Source organism: Phyllostomus discolor, chromosome 13, assembly GCF_004126475.2.
Source record: "Phyllostomus discolor isolate MPI-MPIP mPhyDis1 chromosome 13, mPhyDis1.pri.v3, whole genome shotgun sequence".
Taxonomy (NCBI): Eukaryota; Metazoa; Chordata; class Mammalia; order Chiroptera; family Phyllostomidae; genus Phyllostomus; species Phyllostomus discolor.
This window is the reverse complement of record NC_040915.2, coordinates 46,007,322-46,029,228: the sequence shown is the minus strand read 5'-3', so window position 1 is coordinate 46,029,228 and position 21,907 is coordinate 46,007,322. Positions and strand designations below refer to the sequence as shown.

Here is a 21,907-nt window from a genome sequence, read left to right as displayed (position 1 = left end):
AGGGCATTTCCGTGCTCTTCCCAGAGGAGGCCACTGCCCTCTCCGCTGCGACAGCGCACTGTCCAGCAGCTCCCCTCCCCCGACGTGTTCTGACGACGGGGCCGATGGAGGAATGTGGGCCCTCGCACGCCGGAAAGCCACAGTCCTTGGGTGACATTCACATGGACAGTGGTGGGGTGGCCCGTTCAGGACCTACCCACCAGAGGTGACAGCGTCGGGGCCCCCCACCTGTGTGAGCCGGTGACTGGGCGGAATCTGTGTAAACACGTGTGAGGAGACAAGAGGCGCACGGACACAGAGGGACTGAAGCGGGGACCTTTGTTCCCAATTCCTTTTGAATGATGCAAAGACGTTCATGAAGTCTCTTGAGATGTATTCTTATCCTTTCGTGTTCCCAAAGCCCCCTTCCTTCCAAAATAGTATCATAATTAGTGTTCTGTGATGTGGAAACTCAAAGGAAGAAAATCAGATGGCGGCAGCTTCGTGATTCCGGTTTCATTTCCCAGCAGCACTGGGCCTGGGTCTTCAGGTGCAGCCCTCAGGGCCGCCCTCTCCCCGAGGGGAAGGGCCCGCGGGGACCGGGAAGCCCCGTCGGGAGCAAGCACAGGCGCCCCACCCGGCGGGGCTCCTGATGTTGGTCCGGATTCGCACAGCCTCGACGCGCCAGCGCCAGAGAGGGCACGTGGGCCGCCTGCGCCGGCCGGGAGCCTGCAGACCGGCTTCACGGGCTCGGTCCCTTCCTCCTTGGCTGAAACAGCGAACTCAAGGCTCGTCACAGACATGCCGGCTGTGGGGACCCAGGAAGGTTGTGTTCACAATGACCGTCCCAGGACACAGCTGCCGACACGGTGCAAGAGTCAGACACACCAGGCCTTCGAAGTGCATCGTTTAACACCGGGCGTTGCGGTCTGGTAGGGACATTCTGGCTCCCGCAGGCCTGCTGGTCTACATGTGAGGCTTCAACTCCACCTGGGCCACCACTGCCCAGTGCACCTCATCGGGGCCGTCGGCAAAGCACGACGCTCGGGCCCAGGCGAAGAACTGAGCCAGCGGGTAGTCGTGACTCAAGCCCTGCTGCTCCAAAGGCCTGGCGGGCAGGGTGGGACGGGAGGAAGCCCTGGGTGAGCCCTCATCTCCGCACCCCAGGAACAAGGGCCTGTGCAGAATGGCTCAGAGCAGCTGTCTGTGTGACAACTCATGTTCTGGGAGGCTGCAGCTGGGGCCCCACTTGCCATCCTGTGGACACCAGGCTCCCCAAGTCCACTCTGCTAAGTAACTTCTGCCCCCCGGGAAACCTCCATGCTGGGGCCAGGTGTTACGACTTGGGGAGGAGACACCCTGCACGGTTAGGAGGCAGGGCTCTGGTGTAACAAGGACCAAGCTCCCCTAGATCTGAGATCAGCTACTTACAAGCCGAGTGGCCTTGGGAAAGTCATTTCACTTTTCTGTGCCCGTGTTTCCTCATATTCAAAGTGAGAGTATGCATGTGGCCCTCTTACAGGGTTGTGCCCAGGATAAGAAGGGAAATGACATGCAAGGTGAGCGTGCAGCAACGGGTGACTGTCAGTTTACAGGAAGTCGGGCGGCTGAGGGCGAGGGAGTTCCGCCCGTGTTGTGTAAAGGTTCCAAGAACCCGCGCTCCGGTCTCCTCACCTGGATAGCACGGTCGGTCACTCGGCATGCCATGGATGGGGCCACCATGTAAATCGTGGCAGTGTCTAAAGCTGCAGCCTGTGAGGAAGAGGAGGGGGCGAGACTAGACGGGCGGACCCGAGGGCAGAATGCTCGGGAGGACAATCAGTTTCACAGGAGGAGCAGAAACAACGGCTCAGGACAGAGGCCTGAGGTCCGCCTGGACCTTAAGCTCCACGAGGCAGCCCCTGCCCAGTGCACGGCCCACGCCCAGCACCTGGGGCAATGGACGGCTCAGCAGTGGTGACTGTGAGGGTGACTCAGCAAATGGTGAGGTGTGAGCAGGCGCCTGGTCCAGAACAGACTCAGGCACGCAGACATCTTCCCGCAGGATGGGGAGCATCGCCCGCACACACGGAAGGCAGGGTGGGGAGTGGCTTGTGCTTCGATCACAGTCACAGGCAGCTCCGTCTCCAGCCTGACCTGGACCTCAGCCAGCCAGGACTCGGAGACCAAGCTGCAAGAATCTGCCCTGAGTTGGGGCATCGGGGCCAGGCCCCGAGAGCCTCCACCATACCCAGTACTAGAGCGCCAAGGAGCCGGGAATTTGAGCCCCAGTCTTCCTCCCACCCACCACTGAGGCCTCTGGGCTAAAGTAAAGGCTCCCGGGGGGTTTAGTACAGAGCTGGAGAGGGTGCAGGTCCATGCAGACGTCATGCCATTAAAGGCACTCGGAAAGAGCCATTTAAGGAATAATGTCGTGCTGGCCAATAACGCTGCTCTGCGGTGAATTCCTCCCGTGCTCACGCTTCCTTTGCCTGGCGCCTGCACCAACAGGCCTTGCAGTCTAGCCAGAGGCAGAGCGAGGCCAGGGGCTGTGTGACCCTCTGGGGCCCACGTCTTGGACCTAAAAGCCCACGGGCTCAGTAAGGGGAACGTTCTGTCCTATTTTAGTGCGCCTTTCCCATCTTTGAACAGCTGCCCAAATAGTTCTAAGTAGAGTTGAAGTGAAGTCATTAGTGTCAAGAAGCTAAGCTCTTTCTCAGGAGTTCGCTGAGGGGGGAGGAGGGGCCAGTGTCTGCAGATTCCCAGGAGAGAGTCCCTCAGGCCACCAACCTCAGGGCCTGTCATCGGTGGGGCCCCCGGCCTCCTACCTTATTCCCTGCCACGTCCATGAGGTGGGCAGCTTTCAGCTCCAGCAGCAGGGCCTACTCAATCTCTACACGTGACTTTGAGATGTCCGCCAGGATCGTGCCCTGCTTCACCAGGGGCTTCCCGAAGGCCACATGGGACTTCACCTGTGGACACAGGAGACCAGCTCGAGGCCTGGGGCGGGTGCCCTGAAGACAGGGTGGGTGGAGTGCACCGGACAGGGCAGGGAGCAGAAGCAGGAGTGAGCCGTCCGTCCGACCGTTTGCCAGCTCTCTAGCCGCAGTGGATTTCCAGGGAGAAGATCCAGGCGCGGACAACACTCATGTGCACCGCACAGCCGGTCAGCATGGTGGCTGCACAGACCGTTTCCTGGAATCCCTTTACTCCAGCAGTTCGGCTGCTCTGAGCAGCCAGGCGGGAGCAGCTCTTTGGGATCTGAGCCAGCTTCTGGCCCAGGGCTACTCTGGGAATTAGGCGGCAATGGGCACCTCACAGAAGTGGGGGGAGGGCGCCCTCTACTGACAGGTCTGGGTGCCAGAGCCCCACTCTGGGCAACTGTAAATTACGAAGGACATTCTATGAGTCCGAAAGTCACGAGCAATCAGAAAAGTTTATAAGGAATTTTTTTTTGTTTCGTTTTAGGGTTTGTTGTTTTTTAAGTTTTGTTTTCTCCTTTAGTTTTAACTGAAAAAAGAGAATTGGTCAGTTGCAACTCAAAAGGTTGTAAATCACAGAAGGTTTGCTCAGTAATGCAAATGCACTGGACTGCTTTTTATCTTTGTGTAGTTCCTTGTGAGACAGTTGTTTGGTCTCACAGGTTGGTTTCATCTGCGTGAAACGACACCCCTGCCTTGAATGACCATTCCCAGCAACAGCTCTTTTGCATGGGCTTCCAGTCTTTGAGGGGCGGTCACAGTAGTTTCCTGCACGTGCTCAGGGAAGCGGACGGGACAGGGCTAGATGCTGGAACCCCAGGGACACACGGCACCAAGGGAGTTTTTCCCGGTGTCTGATTTTTAAAGATGAGTTAGGAGCAGAAATGGCCCTTGGGAGCCTGTGACCCTTTCTTTGGACCTTGGACCCTCATCCCCTGCTGCTACAGGGCCCAGCCTTTTCCTTCTGGTCACCTCAACAGAGTAAGACCCACTCTACTCTGAATTTCAAATTCAGTGAAGTAGCAAATGCAAAGCAAAGACCAGGACACAGCTTCTTGGCAAAAACATCACCTTGCTTCAACTACTGAGTCAGCTCTCAGAAAAGAGTTAGGATTTAGGTCCCACAGCCAAACGGACGGGCGGCTCCGGGTCAGCTGCAGGTGCAAGGGGAAGCACTCACGCGGGCCTTCATGGGCGCCAGGGCCCTTTCCCGGTGCCCGATCAGCCGTGTGCAGCGATGGGTCCTGCCGGGACCCAGTCTGCCCTGGGCGGTCTCGAAGCCTCGGCCAGGACCCAGGACCATGCTGCTCTCCTTGGGCACACGCACCTGCTCAAACAGGACTTCCCCGTGGCCACCTGCAGGACCCAAAGGGTTCCTCCTGAGAGACTCACCTTCCCGTTTTGGATGTCGATCCCTTGCCTCAATTCAAGTCACCTGCTGGCAATCTCCCTGCCCTTTACTCAGCCTGCTAACTGGGACATGGTGGGGAGTAGGGCATTAAGGAGCCTATCAAAGATGGAAAAATAAGTCACCAGTTTACAATGTCAAATGAATAGTTTGCCATTCCTCTTCTAAAACATAATGACTGTACTGTAAACGGAAACTTCCCGAGTGTGGACTCTAGCAACGTAGTGATCCCTCGGAAACACCAAAAGGAAACGTGGGTGCTGTCAGCAGGCCTGGGGGTCCGCTGCCGGCCGGATCTAGCAGAGGAGGTTTGGAGTGCACTTCCTGCCTCTGTCTTGAGCGGCCTCTATCTCAGATTTTGTCTCATCTTCTAAGTTTACAAGAGAAAAGAAAGTATAAATGCCTGTCTGAAGTTTGCCTGTGTGGTTGATAGTCATGTATGGAAACGAAAGGCAGGAACACACGGCCCTCCGAACGTCGTCATGCCCTTCGAGGTACTGTACTGCACGCTGACGTGCCTCTCAGGCCCGGACCCACACACAGACGGGAGGGGCCTGGCGGCTCACCCGGCACATCCTCCAGCCCGTACACTGTCAGAGGCCGGATGACTTTTATTCCCGGGGCGTTCGTGGGAACCAAGAGCACAGACTGCTGCGGGTGGTGTGGGGCATGCGGGTCTGTTTTTCCCATGAACGTGCAGAGCTTCATCAGACGACCCTTGTCATCTGATGCCAAGGCCATCAGAGCTCTCCGTAGATGCAGTCCTGGCCCAGGAGAGCTGAAGGCAGCACGTGCACAGAGCTCTTTAAGACCTCGCACAACCAGGTGACTACGTGCAGGGTCTGGACCAGGAATGAGAACGACTGGTTTTCGTCCCAGTGAGGAATGAATCCAACATTGTAAATGCATTTAAAGAAAAGAGCGCCATGTGAAGTTGCAAATACAAAGACAGGAGGCGGAAAGCCGCTCCTCTGTCACCGGCAGCCCACTCTGTTGTTCCCACAGACGGTGTGAGGTGTAACGGTGGCTCTGGGCACGGGCTTCAGAAGCAGGCAAATCCTTACCTCTGGGTTCCCTACTCCCTAGAGGGGTGGACAGGGGAGTTGGCACTTGAAGTCACTTCTCTGACCAGGTGGCCTCCTCTGTGAAGTGGGGACTCAGGGAGGGAGGTCCACGCAGCAGTCATGGAGGGCCCTGCAGAGTGAACTCGCAACGAATGGATGGCAGGGTGATCACTAGCCCTTCTGGTGCAGGCATCTGATCCCGCAACAGAAGAAGCCACTGGCGATGTGACCTTCCGCCTTCCAAAGGCAGAATGAGGAGAGCGGGGGGCGGCGGGGGGGAGTGAGCGAGAGATTCCTAGAACTGTCGCAGGTGTGGTCCTCTGGTGACCCACACAGAGCCTCTTGTTCTCCTGGGGTTTGCAGGGAGCACGGAGACAGAACCTCTTTTGCATCAACTGGAAAAGAAGCTGCCCCCCCTGCTGTTGTTTCCCAGACAACAGCGGGGCAGAGAGAAACATGCTTATTCACACAGACCCACACAAGTGTGACTGAAAAATGAGTTCCAGGCCAGATACCTGACATCCACCTCTTGTGACCATTTGTGACACAGAAGCCATCCTCCTCTCCGATGGAAGACTCAACGTTGGCAGCGTCTGATGAGGCAACCTGAGTGAGAACATGCTCTGCTGAAGGACTGCAAGGGTCCTGCGTTCCACGTGTGGCAGAGGCCACGGGCCCGGCGAGGGCCTGGCCTGGTAAGGAGCCCGGGGGTGGCACCTGCGGCTCCATCATAGCGAAGCAGGAGCGGGCCTTTCCCTCCAGCAGCGGGACCAGCCAGCGGGCCTTCTGCCCCTCGGTGCCACAGTGCACCAGAAGCTCCACGCTCCCTGTGTCTGGAGCAGAACCGTTAAATATCTGAAAAGGAAAAAAAAAGCATAATGGTGACTCCCATGTCCGTATTTAAAACTCCAAATACTCAGGAAGCATGTACCAGGGCATCCTCCAAGTCCCAGCCCTTCTGGCACCCTCCTGGAAGCTCTCCCCCTCCCCTGAGATGTGCAAAGGCACATACATTCTGAATATAGTACTTCAGAGCCCAAGATGCCCAGCCACGGACCTCCTTTGCTGAGAGGAGACTGGCACCGGTGGGCTGCAGACTCAGAAGCCAGACAGGCTCGTGCCCTGGGAAACTCCTGTCCCTCACTGCTTCCCTGCGTCGGCTCCAGCCAGCTGTCCGCAGCTGTCCTCACCCATTAGGGGGAATTTAAGTTTGTATCAGTGCTCTTGAGTCCGGTGCAAGCTAGAGAAAGCCCTGTCGGTCCAGGAGGGGGACCGACATGCCACGGAGAACTGTGAGGAAGGTGCCTCGGGCGCATCCAGAGACACGCCCGGGAGTTCGCACAGATGCGCGCACTCCTCCGCGTTGGTCGGTGCTGCTCCGCATCTTCCCCCAGGATCCGTCTCCAAGGGCAGGAAAGGGTTCCAAAGTCATCGGCCTTGGCTTTCTCCTAGCACAGGACAAGTCAGTCAGGGAAGTACGGCGGAGATTTAGTTTTGTTTTGGCCTGTGGGAAACGATGAAAGGGATTGGAGGGAAGAGGGTAGGCGGCCAAAGACGACGCATGTGCCAAAGACAATGGTGCGAGGCCGCACCATCAGGCTGGGTCTGGGGGTGGCAGAAGCCCGAGGGGACCTGGGGCCGCCGAGTCCTAGCGCTGACGGCAGCGGTCAGTTCACTCCCGCGTCTGCACTTCCCAGACACCCCACGTGCCAACCTCCCATCATCACTGTCGCCATGACTACTGTCCTAACGACGAATGTGCAGAGAGCTTGCTCCGTGCAGACAGAAGGCGACTGAAGGGTCCTTTGTTGCACCGGGCCCAGTGCACTTGGCCGCAGCCTCCGCTGCCTTGCTGGGGGGCATATGGAGACCCTGTGCATCACCCTCTACTGTCTCCTAAAGTTGGGTCTTCTGTCTCGCCGTGCACGTTGGCAGCTCACGAAGAGCCTTGCCTCCTTAACTGACCCAGAGCTGACTTCTGTGGCTTGCACCCAGACTGTTGGCTGAGACGCCCAGTGTCCCTCAGTCGGGGGACGGCAGACAATTTATGGCACACCCACACTGCAGAAGCCCTTGGAGGTCAATCAGGTGCTGGTGTGGGGAGGTGCCACATTGCTAAGTTAAATAAGCAAGCAGGAGATCGAATGTATAGGCTGATTCCATTAAAATATAAGAATAATAAAATAAGCCCTCACTGGTGTAGTTCAGTGGATTGAGCATGAGCTCAAATTAAAGGGTTGCCAGTTCGATTCCCAGTCAGGGCACATGCCTGGGTTGCAGGCCAGGTCCCCAGTTGGGGCCACGTGAGAGGCAACCACACATTGTTGTTTTTCTCCCTCTCTTTCTCCCTCCGTTTCCCTCTCTCTAAAAATAAATAAACAAAATCTTAAAAAAAAAAAAGAATAAAATATGTTAGTATATAATAGGAAAAAAAGCCAAGAACCTAATACACGAAATCGTTGACAGTGATCATCTCAGAGGGGACAGAGTTTTAGAGAAAGCTTTCTGTGTTGTGTACTTTGTCACGTTTGAGCTTTGGTAATTTTGCAGTATGTCTGTAACTAGAAAAAAGTGATAATGCTATTTTTGTAAAGATAGATGATGGCTGCATCATAGGCGAAAGATGTGCTCCCGAAGACCTCAATGAAACACGAAGACGCGGCAAAGGGAATCCTGACGCAGAACAGTGGGCATTTCCGTTTCTCAGCTAAGGCTGTGGCACTGTGCTCACTGGCGAGAGCACAGACACAGTCTACAACCGATTCGGCCCTTTGGCGCTGACGTTACGGATTCTTCAAAGGAGACTTTACTAACTGAGGTATTCGGTATCACAGTGTTTCACATTTACATCATTCGAACACGCATTACAGTCCCACTGGCGCCAGGGCCAGAAACCAGAGGCCAGGAATGGTGGCAGAGGAAAGCGAGGATGGTCCAGCTCAGCTCTCCCGTCCCTTCACTGCCTGGGCGGGGGTGGGAGGGGGGGGGACAGAGGTGCCTAGTGGACAAGCCGAAGTCCTGCCACTTCAACAAGGTCTTCCTCCCGACCCGGCCAGTGGGGAGGGCGTCCATCTCTCCGCCGAGGCCTGGTGACTCCGCAGCTCTGGCTCTGCGGGGCACCCGTGTCGTTCCACAAACTGCTCCAGCCGCCGACAGAGCTCCCTGACCCGTGGGGAAAGGCCCTCCGGAGAGGTGAGCAGAGCTCCCTTTGAGGAGTGGGCTGAGGACGGTTCCGCAAGGGAGCTATAACTCCTGGTTCCTGGCGTGCCCAGCAGGGACCGCGGGCCAGCCCTCGTGTGGTAGGACCCCACCGACGGCTTTGTGGCTGGCGTCTTGTTGAAAACCCGGAACCCTTCTTTGACCGCGAACTCCCAGGCCAGGTCGGACAGGAGCTCAGTCAGCTTTCCAGTGTGTTCAGCGGCTGCCGAGCTTGCTTGCCCTAAGCAAAGGAAAACAGTGATTACTCCCCAACAGCCCTTAATAATAGTATCAGCACATGAGGATACTGTTATTGCATCAGCAGCTACCACCATCTGCTGAGCACTTGCCAGGGATGAGACGTGGTTAAGTGCTTCGCCTGTTACAACAGCTTAGATTCCTGGGGCAACGTGATGGTTTCCTCCCCCGCAGACAAGGGTCTGAGTCCTGGGGGGAAATGTGCTCACACCTTCACTGGTGGCCTGGCAGCCAGAAGTCGGCCTCAGTTGGCCTGTTTCCTGCTCTGTATCTGTCCTTTTTCTAAAGAAACTAAAATAAATCAGTAACACCCCAGATTACTTCTGCGGGCACCGGGGGGCTACAGGAAGCCGTGTGCCACCCTGGGCTGCCCGTGCTGTGAAACCGTAACAGCAGTGTCTCGAGGGGTTCCTGGGTGCCGTCTTCTTAGATGGACACCGTCCCCGCATCACCGAACTCGCTCAGGCCCTGTTCTCACCACCTCGTTTGCTTTCTTTAACAGGCTCGTCGAGATTTTAAAAGGATTTAAAATTTTGTTTTAAATCTAGGTATTGTGTACATACACCCTTTTTATGAAGTGTGTAAGTCTGCAAGTTCAGCCAGGTGACCACCGCCATTATCAAGATACAGGATACTCCCATTGGCCCTGAACTTCCACGGTGCCCCTTTGTAGCCAGCCCTCGCCCCAGCCCCTGGTACCAGTATCTCTGTTCCTCTGGCCTGTCTTTTCCGGGGTGTCACAGATACATCACAGGTATGCAGTCTTTTTGGCGAGGCCTCCTTCACTCGCTGTGGGGCGGCTGAGACCCGCTGGTGGTTGTGTGTGTGCACTGCGGGCTCTTCTACAGCCGGCTCTCCTGGGCTCGAATGAGACTCTCCCTCATTCTCTTTGGGCCTTCCCGGAGGCCTGTTTTTCTTCTGGCTCCTTCCATGGCCAACTTCTCAAAAGAGCCATTCTCATGCAGCGTTAGTGTTAAAGATGATACTATTCCTTAAACTAGGAACCAAATCCGTTGGCTACTTGTAGCAGAGAATGCAAACCCCTAGACCTCAACAAGTCTTTATTCAGCTCCTGCTGGGTGCTGGGTGTGGACCTGAGGCCGAGGGGGCCAGTTGGGATGCAGACAGCCGCCTTCCCAGAGTCACTGACACGCGGGGAGGGCCGAAGAGCACGAGTGGGCTATGTTTCCCCTCATTACTCAGACTAAGTGCACCACTGCGGAGGGGAAGGCACCTCCTTAGCACGCATTGTTATTTGCAGTGGTTTTCTTTTCCTAACAGAGAGCACAATGTGTTTCCTTAATTTTTTTCTCCTTGATTGGATCTTGATCTCAGAGTGCTGCTTTCTTTGTCTCTTGGGAAGCCGCCTGTGTGAGCTTGGGTTCATTTCATTTCTGGAATATTTTTCCCAGTGTAGTTCCAGCAGAAGAGACCACATCACTGGCCTGTTCCGAAGTTGTAGCCACAAGCACCTTTTCCTTTCTAGAATGTCAGCAGCCACCTGCGAGGAATCTAGTCTTCCACACCCACTTATTACTAGAGGACAGTGACCCTTGGGACAGGCCGGTGCAGGCTGCGAATCAGTCCCCGGGCTCTGGTCGCCGCTGTCCTCCTCCCAGTCTAAAGAGCTGAAGTCTCCCGCGAGTGTCACCACAGAGAGAGCGCCTTCAGAACAAATGCTCCTCCTCTCAGCCCCCCTTTCCAAGGCCGCGCCAGCATCTCAACTGTTCAAACAGAACAACGATTTTAGAGAAGGCGAATGTACAGAAATAATATCGGTGTTTGTACAGTTTTTTTTTTTGTTTCCTCCCATTGAATGTTTTTATAACAGCCCCCCTTCACAGGAGATATGTTCAGGACAGTACCAAGCTCTCTCTGTATTATGTTTTTTCTCATATGTACCTTTTCACTTAGAGATGGTACTTTACGGCTTCTCTCTGGCATGTCTGACTTGCCAGCATCACTACTCTTGCGCTTTGGGGACATTACGAAGTAAAATAAGGGTGACTTGAACACGAGCGCTGTGACACCACACAGTGGATCTACTAGATCTAATAGCTAAGACGGCTACTAAGTGACTGACAGACGCGAGTGTGCGCAGCGTGGGGACGCCGGACACAGGGATGGCTCCTGGCCCAGGCGGGACGGAGCCCGCCGGCAAGAGATTCCATCACGCTGCTCAGAGCGGTGCACAGTTTAAAACTTACAGGTTGCTTATTTCTGGAATTTCCCATTTACTGTTTTCAGACTGCCGCTGACTGCAGGTAACTGACGCTACGGGCGAGGGCACTTCTGCACACTGCCCTTTCGAGAACAGACGTCGCTATTTTTGTGTGGGAGAAGTCAGCCACTCACTCCGGCTGGCTGGCTTCCCGGTGAGGAGGGAAGGGAATGCCCCGAGAGGCCTGGGGGAGCCGGCACCCCAAAGGCAGTGCTTCTGTTCCTCCTGCGGTGGCAAACACCAGCTGTTTTGCCTCCGAGCCCAGAGGAGCATGAAGCCAGCCAGCGGCTCACAGGATCTTGGAAACTGTCTAAATGGCTTCCTGATGGGCAAATTGAGGACAATCCAGTGAGGTTTATAGGTGTAGAGACTCCAGAACGAATAATGCACGATGGACTCAGCTATCCCCAGGCACGGGAGCAGAACCCCTCGAGAACTCAGCAGCCCCCGAGAAAATGTCTACTGGCAGCCAGGCCTGTTCCCCACCTGATGGTGGGCTTTCACTGCAAAGCCACAATGAAAACTGGGAACTGGTGGCCTGGAGCTAATGCTACCCAAGGGAGGCGAAAATACCATTTCCCAGAGTTCCTGCTTATCAAGACTGCTATTATCAGATCAGGAAGGGCTAAACTTGAAAACCCCCCAGATGCTGGTTTTGGCTCCGGACACGGTTTCGCTCATGACTTTGTATTGCCAATACCACCGGGCACAGCACCTGGCTTAGCAGAGGCTCGGGTTCTTGTGAATGAATGAGTATTCAGTTCCCCTACTGCACCTGCTTTCCTCGGAAGAACATGGCCACTTGGCCAAGGGCGATAGGCCGCCAGAAACCTTGGGGCGTCGATGGCCATGAAGCTAAGACGTGCCTGTAGTATTCACAGACCCACTGCTGGGTGTCTGTCTACTTGACTTTCATTTTAGTTTGCGTTCTGGAAAACGTCAAAGGTACACAAAAGTGGAGAGAAAGATATAATAAGTCAGCAGATATCTATCACTCAGCTTCAGCAGTTGTCAAAGCAAGGCCGATCTGTCTCCTCCTCTGCCATCCCCAGCCCATCGGCCCTGGGCTCTCCTGGGGTAAACCTCCAGCATCACTCTTCACTCGTGGATCTGAACGTGCTGGATGCGCTTCAGTCCACTTCAGCGATCGTCCCTGTGCCGCAAGTTTCCCACCGTGAGCAGGTGACAGCCTGTTCAAGTTGGCCCCGGAGCCCTCTCGCTGTGACCCCAGCAGTCTTCAACAGCTTCCTTGCTTTCCGGTACGAGATGTTCCAGGTTCATCGTGCACATATCCTGCCCTAGACCTAAACCCGCCACTTCTCCGAAGCATCCCGGCTGCTTTCGCTGGGAATGGGATTTCGAGATTTTAATGTGAGTAGCTGGTTGTGCTTAAAGCTACTGGGTTAGTCACTTTCTAGAGTCTATCTACTCTCTGTTTGCCTCCCCTCTACACAGGAAGCCAACTTTGATCTGCCTTTCTATATTCTTAATTTAGGATATAAATTATTTTATTTGCTCGCCCTAAAATGTTTAGAATTAAAACTAATTAACATTATGCCATCCCCTCGTGCATGTGAAAACACTGTACAGGTGATGCATGTACCTACAGCACACACTCAACCAGCCATCAGTTCTAAGTACCGGTAACAACACGTAACTTTTCTTCTCAAAAGTTCAAACTGACGAGGTACAATCCAGAACTCCTAGCTAGTGCAACAGAGTACTCTTCCATGTATGCAAAGGCACCCTCAGAGGAAACATACTCATCCTTTTCTCCTTCAGCAATCCTCTTACTGAGCAATTTGGTAACGTCTACACAAATTTTAAATGCACATACTTTAAGAAAAGCCAGGAATTTTAATTCTGGGAATTTATCTTTTAGATATATTCACTCATGTGTGAGAAAGGATGTTCACCAACCACTTCTTATGTGTGATTGCAAAAATCTGCAAACAATCCAAATATACATCAGTGGGGAAGTGGGGGAGTAAATTACAGCCTATCCACACGGTGGAATGTGCTAGAGAAATTGAAAAGAATGATGGAGATATACACCTACTCATATGAAAGGTCTCTGAAATGTTAAATGAAAAAAAAGAATAAAGCAAGGTATTTGCCTTACGAGTTGTCTCATATACACACATCATATCCTACACACACATACACGTTTCATAGGAATTCTTATGCATAAATAACTTCAAATCAAGGCACTGAAGTAGGATGCCCACATTTTTATAAAACCTGGAGAGAGAAGACAGACATACAGAGAACACTGGGCGGCCCAAGAAACCTTAACACGTTGTATGCGGGAAACGTATTTATACGTTTTACGTTGACTGGTAGTAAAGCACATGATAAAAACTACCCGCAAACAAGGTGTTAACAGTAGTGCTTGTCTTTGAGGAAGGGTGCTGAGAAGAACGGGAACTGATTTTACGTCCTTCTACGTGATCGAATTCTTATCGTATATGTTTTTACTTAAAAAATTTTTGTGCATTATCTTAATAATTTCAAAGTTGAAGTATTTTAAAGAATATAACTACGTGATATCCACCTAAAGACAAGGGGTTGAATGAATGGAATGGAACAGTCTGGCCAAGCCCACCCCTCTGAAGCCGCTGGGCGTCTCCAGCGGGAGGAGCAGGCTCAGGCCTCCCCGTTACCTGGGAGCGGGCGCTTGTGGTCCCCCTGCACGCCTGCAGCCACCCGGAAGAAGGAGAAGGCCATGTAGAAGTTCCAGTTCTCCACAGGAGGAATCCCCATGTGAAGGCAGTACATCCGGAAATACTCCTCTGCGGTGGGGATGCCCAGCTGAGCCAAATCTCGGCCACCCAAACCTGCGGGGACAGAGCCGTCCTGGGCAGTCGGTGACCCTACGCTCCTCTGTGGCCACAGATATTTCAATTCTGAACATCTCTCCCCCATCAGAAGTTCGCTTCACAGCTGGTTCAAAGGATTAGCTCCTTATTTCAAAGGCCCTTCCTTCCTTCCTCAGATGGCTGGGATCCAGATGCGAAGCTATTATTCCTGAACTGGCTCTTAAAAGTTTCAGACTGAACTGGCCGTCCAGGGAGGAATGGGGGGCCTCCAATTCCATCTGGACAACAGTTCAGCGTGGACACCTGTTATTTCCCATCAGTCGTGATAAAGAATGCTAAAGGGAAAGATCCCAGCAAATTATGAAAAAGAAAATTACAACAAATGAAAAACTTTACAGATTTGCTTCATTTGTAACATATTCATAATTTAGAAGCATGTAATATATTCTATTGCTAGGAATTCATCCTAGGAGTATACTGTGTGTGTATACAGTATATGTGTAAATATATATTATAAATATATTACTACAAAGATGTTCTCTGCCTTTTTGGTGAGAGTAGGGGTAAGATACAAAAAACTGAAACAAATTACACATTCAAATAGGAAGCAAACCAAATGTCTTGATTAAGCTTACTCTATACAATACAATGCTAAGCTGTCATTCAAAATGATGCTGAAGAAGAAATACTGACATGAAGACATATCCAAAGTGTATAATTAAGTGAAAAAAATCCAGATCATGAAATGATATAATTACATTTTCATTTAGACAAATGTGTGTATATACACAGGAAAAAAAGATGACAAGGTCGGCAGTGGTTATCTCTGGGATTATTGATGATTTTAACTCTTGGTTACCTGTTGGTCCTTAAAATCTTTAAATAAACCTGTACTTTTAATTTAAGAAATTAAATAGAAATTAGTTGTGTAAAAGCACAAGAGGTGCCTCTATGCCTATCCTCCTCACTTCAAATGCCCCTCCACCCACTTCCCTTCGCTGTGACAGGAATGAATCCCAAATGCTTTTCTACCCAAACCACCAGCCCAGTCACAGCTGCTTCCTCCGAGTCTGCCCAAATGCCGTGAGAACGGAGCTGGCTCAGTCCTCCCCTCTCCCCATCAGCGGTCCCTACCTGGCCGTATGGGAAACTCAGGTGGCAGGTAGTGAGCCATGCAGCTGTGGGCCACATCCGCCAGGGGGTCGCCCAAGGTAGAAAGTTCCCAGTCAAAGACAGCAAGCACCTCGGTCTTTTCTGGATGGAACAGCAGGTTGTCCAACCTGAACAGGCCACAGAAAGAACAGAGAGACAGTCCTAAGAAAATTGACCGCTAAGTGTGCTCTGTGCTGGGCACCTTCCATTTGCTCCTCCAGATGTACCCTGCCCCCCTGGCCCCTCTGTGTCCCTGGAGCCTGAGCTGCAGGGGCTGTGGCCATACGCACTGGCTCCCTTGCCCTCTTGCTCAGATGGGCTCAGCCCGTAGGACCCCAGCAGGAGATGGGAAGGGACTAGGCACCGGCCAGCTCCCTCTCACACGGCTGAGGGCCGGCCGCATTCCTCTCTGGAGGGCCAGAGCTTTGGTCAGATAGTCCCTCTCTACATGCTAACCTCTCGGGGTCCTGGTAATTCCTCTTTCCCTGTGGTGGTTTTAAAACAGGCATGTCAATTCTTTTGACACTCCTTCCACAAAAGGAAGCGTCTAATTCTTCACCTCTGGAAGTGACTCGATTCTGACAAACATGAGGTTTGTCCAGAAAAAGTCCAGCCATTGTTAATATAATGGGAACAGCTTGCACAACATCCATGTAACCTGGAAGCCAAGGAGAGTGGACTGGAATGTGCATGCGTGAACAATGACGACTTCACCGTACTAGTCAGTGGGTGGGGGGTAGACACCCTTGAGTGAGCATGTGTACTGTGTAGCTGTCACATTCAAAATGACTGAGCAAGTAGAGCAAAAAATTGCATCAGATTTTGTGTTAAGCTTGGACATTCCTCCACGGAAACTATCTGCATGATTCAGAAGGCTGCAGCTGTGGGCAACTGGTGACTGGCAGTTTCATCACGACAGTGCGCCCACTCATACATCACATCTCGTGCAGTTTTCTGTGAAACAACAAATCACCCAGGTGATTCAGCTGTCCTACCGCCCAGATGTCGCACCCGGTGACTTCTGACTTTTCCCCAAACTAGAATTACCTTTGAAAGGGAAGAGATTTTAGACCATTGATGAGATTCAGGAAAATATGACAGGGCAGCTAATGGCAATTAGGAGAACTGTGTGAGGTCCCGGGGTGCCTACTCTGAAGGGGACTGAGGCATCATTGTTCTATGTACAATGTCTCTTGTATCTTCTTCAATAAATGTTTCTACTTTTCGTAGGACACGGCTGGACACTTTCTGGACAGACCTCGTCTACTGCAGATGGAAGTGATGCTGAGTGACACCTGAGATTCGGTCATCAGCTCCTGCCCAGCCCTCTCTCTCAGAACACACACCTTCGCAGCCCTGAGCCCCCAGGTAGGAAGTCCAGCTAGCCCGAAGCTGCCACATTGGACAGGCCATGTGGGAACCACAAAGAGGCAGAGAGGGGGGCCCGAGGAGTCTAGCTGTTCACATCTCCTGTGCCCCAGTGCCGGGCATGAAAGTGGGCCCTTGGGTGGTCCCAGCCCCCAGCCTGAGAGCCAGCCACCCAGTTGAAACAAGCCCTCCTGTCCCCAGATTGCAAATTTGTGAGCAAAAATCCTGCTGTCATTGTTTACAGCCACGCAGTTTTGGAGGGGTTGGTTATGCGGCAATGACAACCGGAGTGCACATTGGCCCCTTCAGACCTAGGTGTGGTAATGACACCCGTGGCTGCACAGGACAACCCCCAACCTAGAGACCTGTCTGTGGAGCCAAGGCTGAGAAACCTCGCCTTAAAAGGCTCGTGCAGGGAGAGCCTCTGTAGCAGGAATAAGTCACAACAGTAAACTGGGCCGAGACCAGCTGCTTCATTTCCCCTTTAAGATGCCCTTCCCATCCTTTTTCACATTTTCAGAGTCCCCCCTCCTCATAACTACCTGAAGTCCCCGTGCACCACCGTGATCTTCTGTTGCCTAGGAAGATGAAGCGGCAGCCACTCGATGAGCCGCTCCATCGCCGGGATGGTGCTGGTTTCTGAGGCTCGGTACTGCTCGGTACAGGTTTGCACCTGGCGTGTGATATAGTCCCCTGGGGGAAGACAGTTAGAGCGTGGTGTGCCATTCCAGCAGCGTCCAAAGGTTTCGGAATTCAGCCAGGGCTCTGAAACCCCCTGCAATGCTCTGTAGCATCACTGTCCTCTGACTGGCATTTCCCACAGGCTGCTGCTGCTGCCCAGGAGGAAGCCACTGCCTGTTTTGCTTTGGCTGGATCAGTGTGGTCTGGGCCCCGTTCCCAGCCACGTGGCCTCCAAGCCTGATCCCTGCTCCTCTCTGAGGTCCTATGAGCTCCCTAACAGCCTTTAGGAAATCCCTTTTTGGCCAAACAGTGGTTGGCTAAAAGTGTGGACACTGCGGCCAGACTGCCTGGATCTGATCCCAGCTCTGCCATTCTCTCCCTGTGCCTCGGTTTGCCCTGACCAGTGAGATGGTCCTCACGTGTTGCTGGAAGGGCAGCACATGGAGAGCCCCAGACGCTGTCCCCAGCATGCAGTAAGTACTACACCAGGATTTGCTATTTTTATTCGGCGGTTTGGTAGGGAACCCAAGAGATTCAACAGTTGAGGAACTTGCAAGTTGCACCTGAGACTGAAAGGAATTCTGGAGTTAACCTGGCTCCCACTCAAGGTCTTCAGTTGATTTGACTTCTCTGAGTCTCCCTCCCTGGCTTCCTCTGTATCGTGTATTGGTACTAATTTCTGTAGGGCTGTCGTGAAGGCTACATGAAATCCCTGTGTGACATGCCCACAAATACAGAGCTGGCACACAGGGATGCTCAGTGCATGGTGGACATGATTACTGTCACCGTTTTTGTCAACTGCCAATTACTGATTATCACCATTATCATAACCGATAATAATGTGTCAGGTCCCCCCCATCTGAGAAAAAAATGGTCCCCAGAAGCTAAAGACGGGGACGGAGAGATCACGCTCCTTCTGTGGAGGGCACTGCAGGCTCAGAGCGTCTGGACACCTGCCCGGCACAGCATCCAGCTGGGCCGGGAGGGGCAAAGGTCCGAAGCCACAGGAGTTTAACCCGAAACAAACCAAGCCTTTAGAACTAACTTCCAGCTTGCAGAGTCACAGGAAAGAGAAGACAGCAGCAAATGAAAGCATGAGGAAATAATCAAGACGACTCCACGAGGAGGCACGTGGGAGGGGCTGTGCTGCATGCCTTAACGGGACCCTGATTTGGGAAAAACCTTCACTTGGAAGATGTGAGGGTGATAATGAGAAAATGTGAATATGCACTGGGTTTTAGATATTCTGGGGGAATGGTGCATTTTCTCGGATGTGATAGTGGTCCTGAGGCACATCCCTTTTAAAGGAAATGCATACTGAAATATTTAGAAATGAAGTATCAGGGTCTCCACAACTTCGTTAATCATAAACATACACGCATATTTAAACAGACTGATAAACACTATGACAGAAGTTAACCATTGTTAAAATTAGCAGCGGGTGCATACAGGGTGGGGCAAAAGTGGGTTTACAGCTGTTCGTATGGAAAACAGTAATTAATACATAAGAATAAACTCGGTGTTTTGCATACTCTAACTGTAAACCTCCTTTTGCCCCTCCCTGTATAGCTGTTCCTTGTACTATTTCACATCTCTGTAAGTTTGCAAAGTATCATACTAAGGGAAATACAAAACCGCAGGAGCTGAGCCGCCGTGGAAGCAGCCCCTCCAGGACCCACCCCCAGTCCCTACACCCCAACCCAGCGCCGCACACATTCCCTCCCCCCGGGAAGCGGGTGCCCGTCCCCATGTCTCTGGCTCTGCTGGTCCCCGGCAGGCCTCCCGCCCAGGCATCCAGGCGCCCTTCCCTCCAAAGCAGCCTGCCCCTCTGGGCCGAGAGAAGGGAACGATGGGCTCCCTGCAGGTCCTCGGTGGAAAAGAGCTTTGTAATAACTAGACTGTGCCGAACGGACCTTTGTCAAAAGTTCCTTTGGATTAGAAATCATGATTGTGTACTTTTTCTTAACAAACTTATTCACAGGCTCAAAATTAAAATGACAAAAGGGAATGCAGCGAAGTCTTTCTCCTGTCCCTTGCAGTTCTTTTTCCCCAAAGGTAACCTACGTGACCAGTTTCTTAAGTGTCATTTTAGAGAGATTCTTCACTTCTACGTACAAACATTTACATTTATTCAAACACACCCTCTTTTATGTGAATGGTAGTATATTTGCGCACATATAGCCAGTGCCCTGCCCAGCAGCTGGGTTCTTGATATAATCTGAGAAACTGCAAGAGTTCTTGGAAAGGAGGAGCTGACGCCCCCCGAGGCCGGGTCAGTGGATCTGCTCTGCGATGACCCTGCTTTGTGCTCTCAGGCTCACGCACAGCCAGCCGCCCGGGCGGCGGGCCCGGCCACATGACAGCAGTCAGATTACTGCTTTGTCCCTTCATGGTCATAGGTCATAGAGCATCAAGACAGTCTTGTTTAAAGATAAAAGACAAAGACTTCACCGGCGCTCAGGAGAGCCTTCCATAAGCTGCTCTCTCCACAGTGCGCTGTCCCAGGCCCATCACTTCATCCACCTGAGGCTGGGCCTTCATTCCAAGCACTGGGACAGCTGCCACCTCATTTGCTTTTTACATCATCAGCCCTCTAAGGGAGGCAGGGCAGGGCTGCATTTTTATTTATTATTATTATTTATGTATATTTTTACCAAACCTTTACTATTGAGAAAACTGTGACAAAGTGATGTGACTTGTCTAAGGTCACCCAACAAATTAGCATCTAACTTCTGGTCTGATGCTCTTTTCATCTGAAACAATGGGTCCATACTGGTGACGTCTATTGTCTTTGCCTGGGCCCTGTCCCTGGTAACTAGGGCTGCCAGACAAAATACAGGATGCCCACTTACATCTGAACTTCAAGGTGAACTATGAATACATATTTCCCAATGAGGCCACCAAGATGGAGGGGGACCCCCACTGAATGTGTATCTCTGGTCCACAGGTTAGGATATGGGGGACGGTATGGATCTGGCTGGACCTGGAAGGAGTGAGGCGGTGAGGAACCCCCCCCACACACAATTTGGATGTGAATTTGGCAGGCCTCTCTGTTGTAACAAAGTAACTCAAACTGCTAGTGCTAGAGACCCAGGTCATGTGCGTGTGCAGTGGGGGAACCTGAATAACTTGGCGGAAGTACGTTAGGAAGTTGATGCACTTTGGACACATATTGCGGCCTGTGATGTGGCCCTACAGAAAACCAGACATGCTTTGGTTAAAAGCAGAGAAAAAGGAAAATAGAGCTTAGCTGACAGATGCTTTGGACCATGGTCAGGAATCTATACTGGTCAGATACTCTTGGGCTTTGCAGGATACAAAAAGTGAGACTCTGGCTGGTGGTGGCGTTTCTGCATGCAAGAGCATGGAGACAGTTGTCGTGGTTCTAAAACTGTACACTTGTCAAGATTCACAGGATGCTATGGCTCAACACACCTGACTTAAAAAAAAACTGACAATAAAAAATGCTGGCAAGGATGAGGAGCAATCGGACCTCTCGGACATTAAAAAAAAAAAAAGCAGACACTACACAAACAAAACACCTTGGCATAATGTCATTTTAAAAATCTGTCTCTGCTGAAAGAGCCCTTAAGGGAAAGGATGAAAAACAGAGAAGAAAGTGTCTTAAATGACCTTGGCCAGTATCAGGAAAAAAGACATTTAAATGATCTAGTGAGATAGAAGTTGCAGGGAAGAGGGACTCTGACTCCACGAAGGGATTGATCCCAGGACAGAATGTTCCGGTGAGTGACATCCACATTAGCATGAAACTGGATTTCCCAGTAGAAAGCGAATAAGCCCACCTCATGTCTAGCAGCCGCCTGGTGCATTCACACCCTGACACCACACAGATCCCGGAGCAGGGGCAACAGCGAGGAAATGCTCAGCACGAGAGACGAGCGGCCTTGTGCTCACCCTGTTTCCCGTAGTCCTCTAGGCCCGCAGCTTGGAAGTCCACACTGTGGATTCTGCACAGGACTCTGTTCATGGCCGTGTACACCGCCCGCCTCTGGCTGGGCTCCAAGCCCGGGAGAGCGGGGTCTTTGTAGACGAGGCCTGGGCAGTACTCCATCAGGTAGAAGGGCGTGCCGATGATCCTGGGAGGGGCAGACACAGACAGGGTGTTTCCAGGGCCCCCCCGCAGTGTGGCGGGCTGTTGGTCACGGCACCGCCCTTTCCATCCAGTGTGAGCACTGCGGGTGCCAGGGGAGGATTTGAACCCAGAGTGCTGGACGTTTCCCTTCTCCTTTGCGCACAGGAGCACCAGGGGTTAGAAGCATTCCGCCCAAACCAGTGTACGCACACGCAGCCCTGTCCGTACTCTTGGCCGACATGCCCCCTTCTCTTTCCTTTGGTCCAGGGGTGGAAGCCATTGGAACGGGTTTAAGGTCGAGGACACAGGAAAGCAGCAGGTTGAGAGAGGTGGCTGTGGAGTCAGAGAGAACTCCCACCCCCTCCCAGCAGTGTGATCGTGAGAGAGTCACTAAGCCTCTCTGAGCTTGGTTTTTGTTTTTGATCTGTAAAATGTCAAAGGGCAGCTGTAAGAATTAAGAGGACAAATGTATATGCAGTGCCTGGCATATGTGTCCGGCACTTCCAACGAGGGTCCAGTAAATATCCCTTGTTCTTCTTCATGTGATTTTTATCATTATCCAGTGGTATGCATGGCACATATACCACCCTATAGAATTAAGGTGGCACACTGAAATGTTACCTTTTGCTCATTATTAGAAATCAGCTCACTACTCTAAAAAGCTGTTTTGAAACATCTACCATTATTATAACTTCCCCTGATTTCA

General features: G+C 52.2%; 2 protein-coding genes and 1 long non-coding RNA gene across 4 annotated transcripts in view; 1 reads left to right on the top strand and 2 right to left on the bottom strand.

The window, feature by feature from the left end:
* ALDH2 (aldehyde dehydrogenase 2 family member) overlaps positions 1–2,985 on the bottom strand; it is a 39,910-nt gene extending 36,925 nt beyond the window's left edge. For both annotated transcript variants that reach the window (XM_036014726.1, XM_028528252.2), the window contains exon 1: positions 2,981–2,985. The gene's annotated coding sequence lies outside the window, so the exon portion shown is untranslated. The remainder of the gene's footprint in view (positions 1–2,980) is intronic.
* The window catches only part of ACAD10 (acyl-CoA dehydrogenase family member 10), a 43,252-nt gene that overhangs the window by 2,867 nt on the left and 18,478 nt on the right, over positions 1–21,907 (bottom strand). Inside the window, 15 exon segments of the mRNA XM_036013651.1 lie at positions 197–1,059; positions 1,061–1,087; positions 1,654–1,731; positions 2,787–2,930; positions 4,120–4,295; positions 4,914–5,064; positions 5,892–6,017; positions 6,129–6,266; positions 6,717–6,859; positions 7,004–7,016; positions 8,441–8,850; positions 13,752–13,925; positions 15,042–15,187; positions 16,970–17,120; positions 21,024–21,205. Coding sequence (XP_035869544.1) covers positions 946–1,059; positions 1,061–1,087; positions 1,654–1,731; positions 2,787–2,930; positions 4,120–4,295; positions 4,914–5,064; positions 5,892–6,017; positions 6,129–6,266; positions 6,717–6,859; positions 7,004–7,016; positions 8,441–8,850; positions 13,752–13,925; positions 15,042–15,187; positions 16,970–17,120; positions 21,024–21,205 — 2,173 coding nt within the window. The 3' untranslated portion in view covers positions 197–945.
* Positions 11,607–13,568, top strand: LOC118498039. Its single transcript, XR_004900558.1, has 2 exons — positions 11,607–13,386; positions 13,475–13,568. It is a non-coding gene; the product is annotated as an uncharacterized LOC118498039 (long non-coding RNA).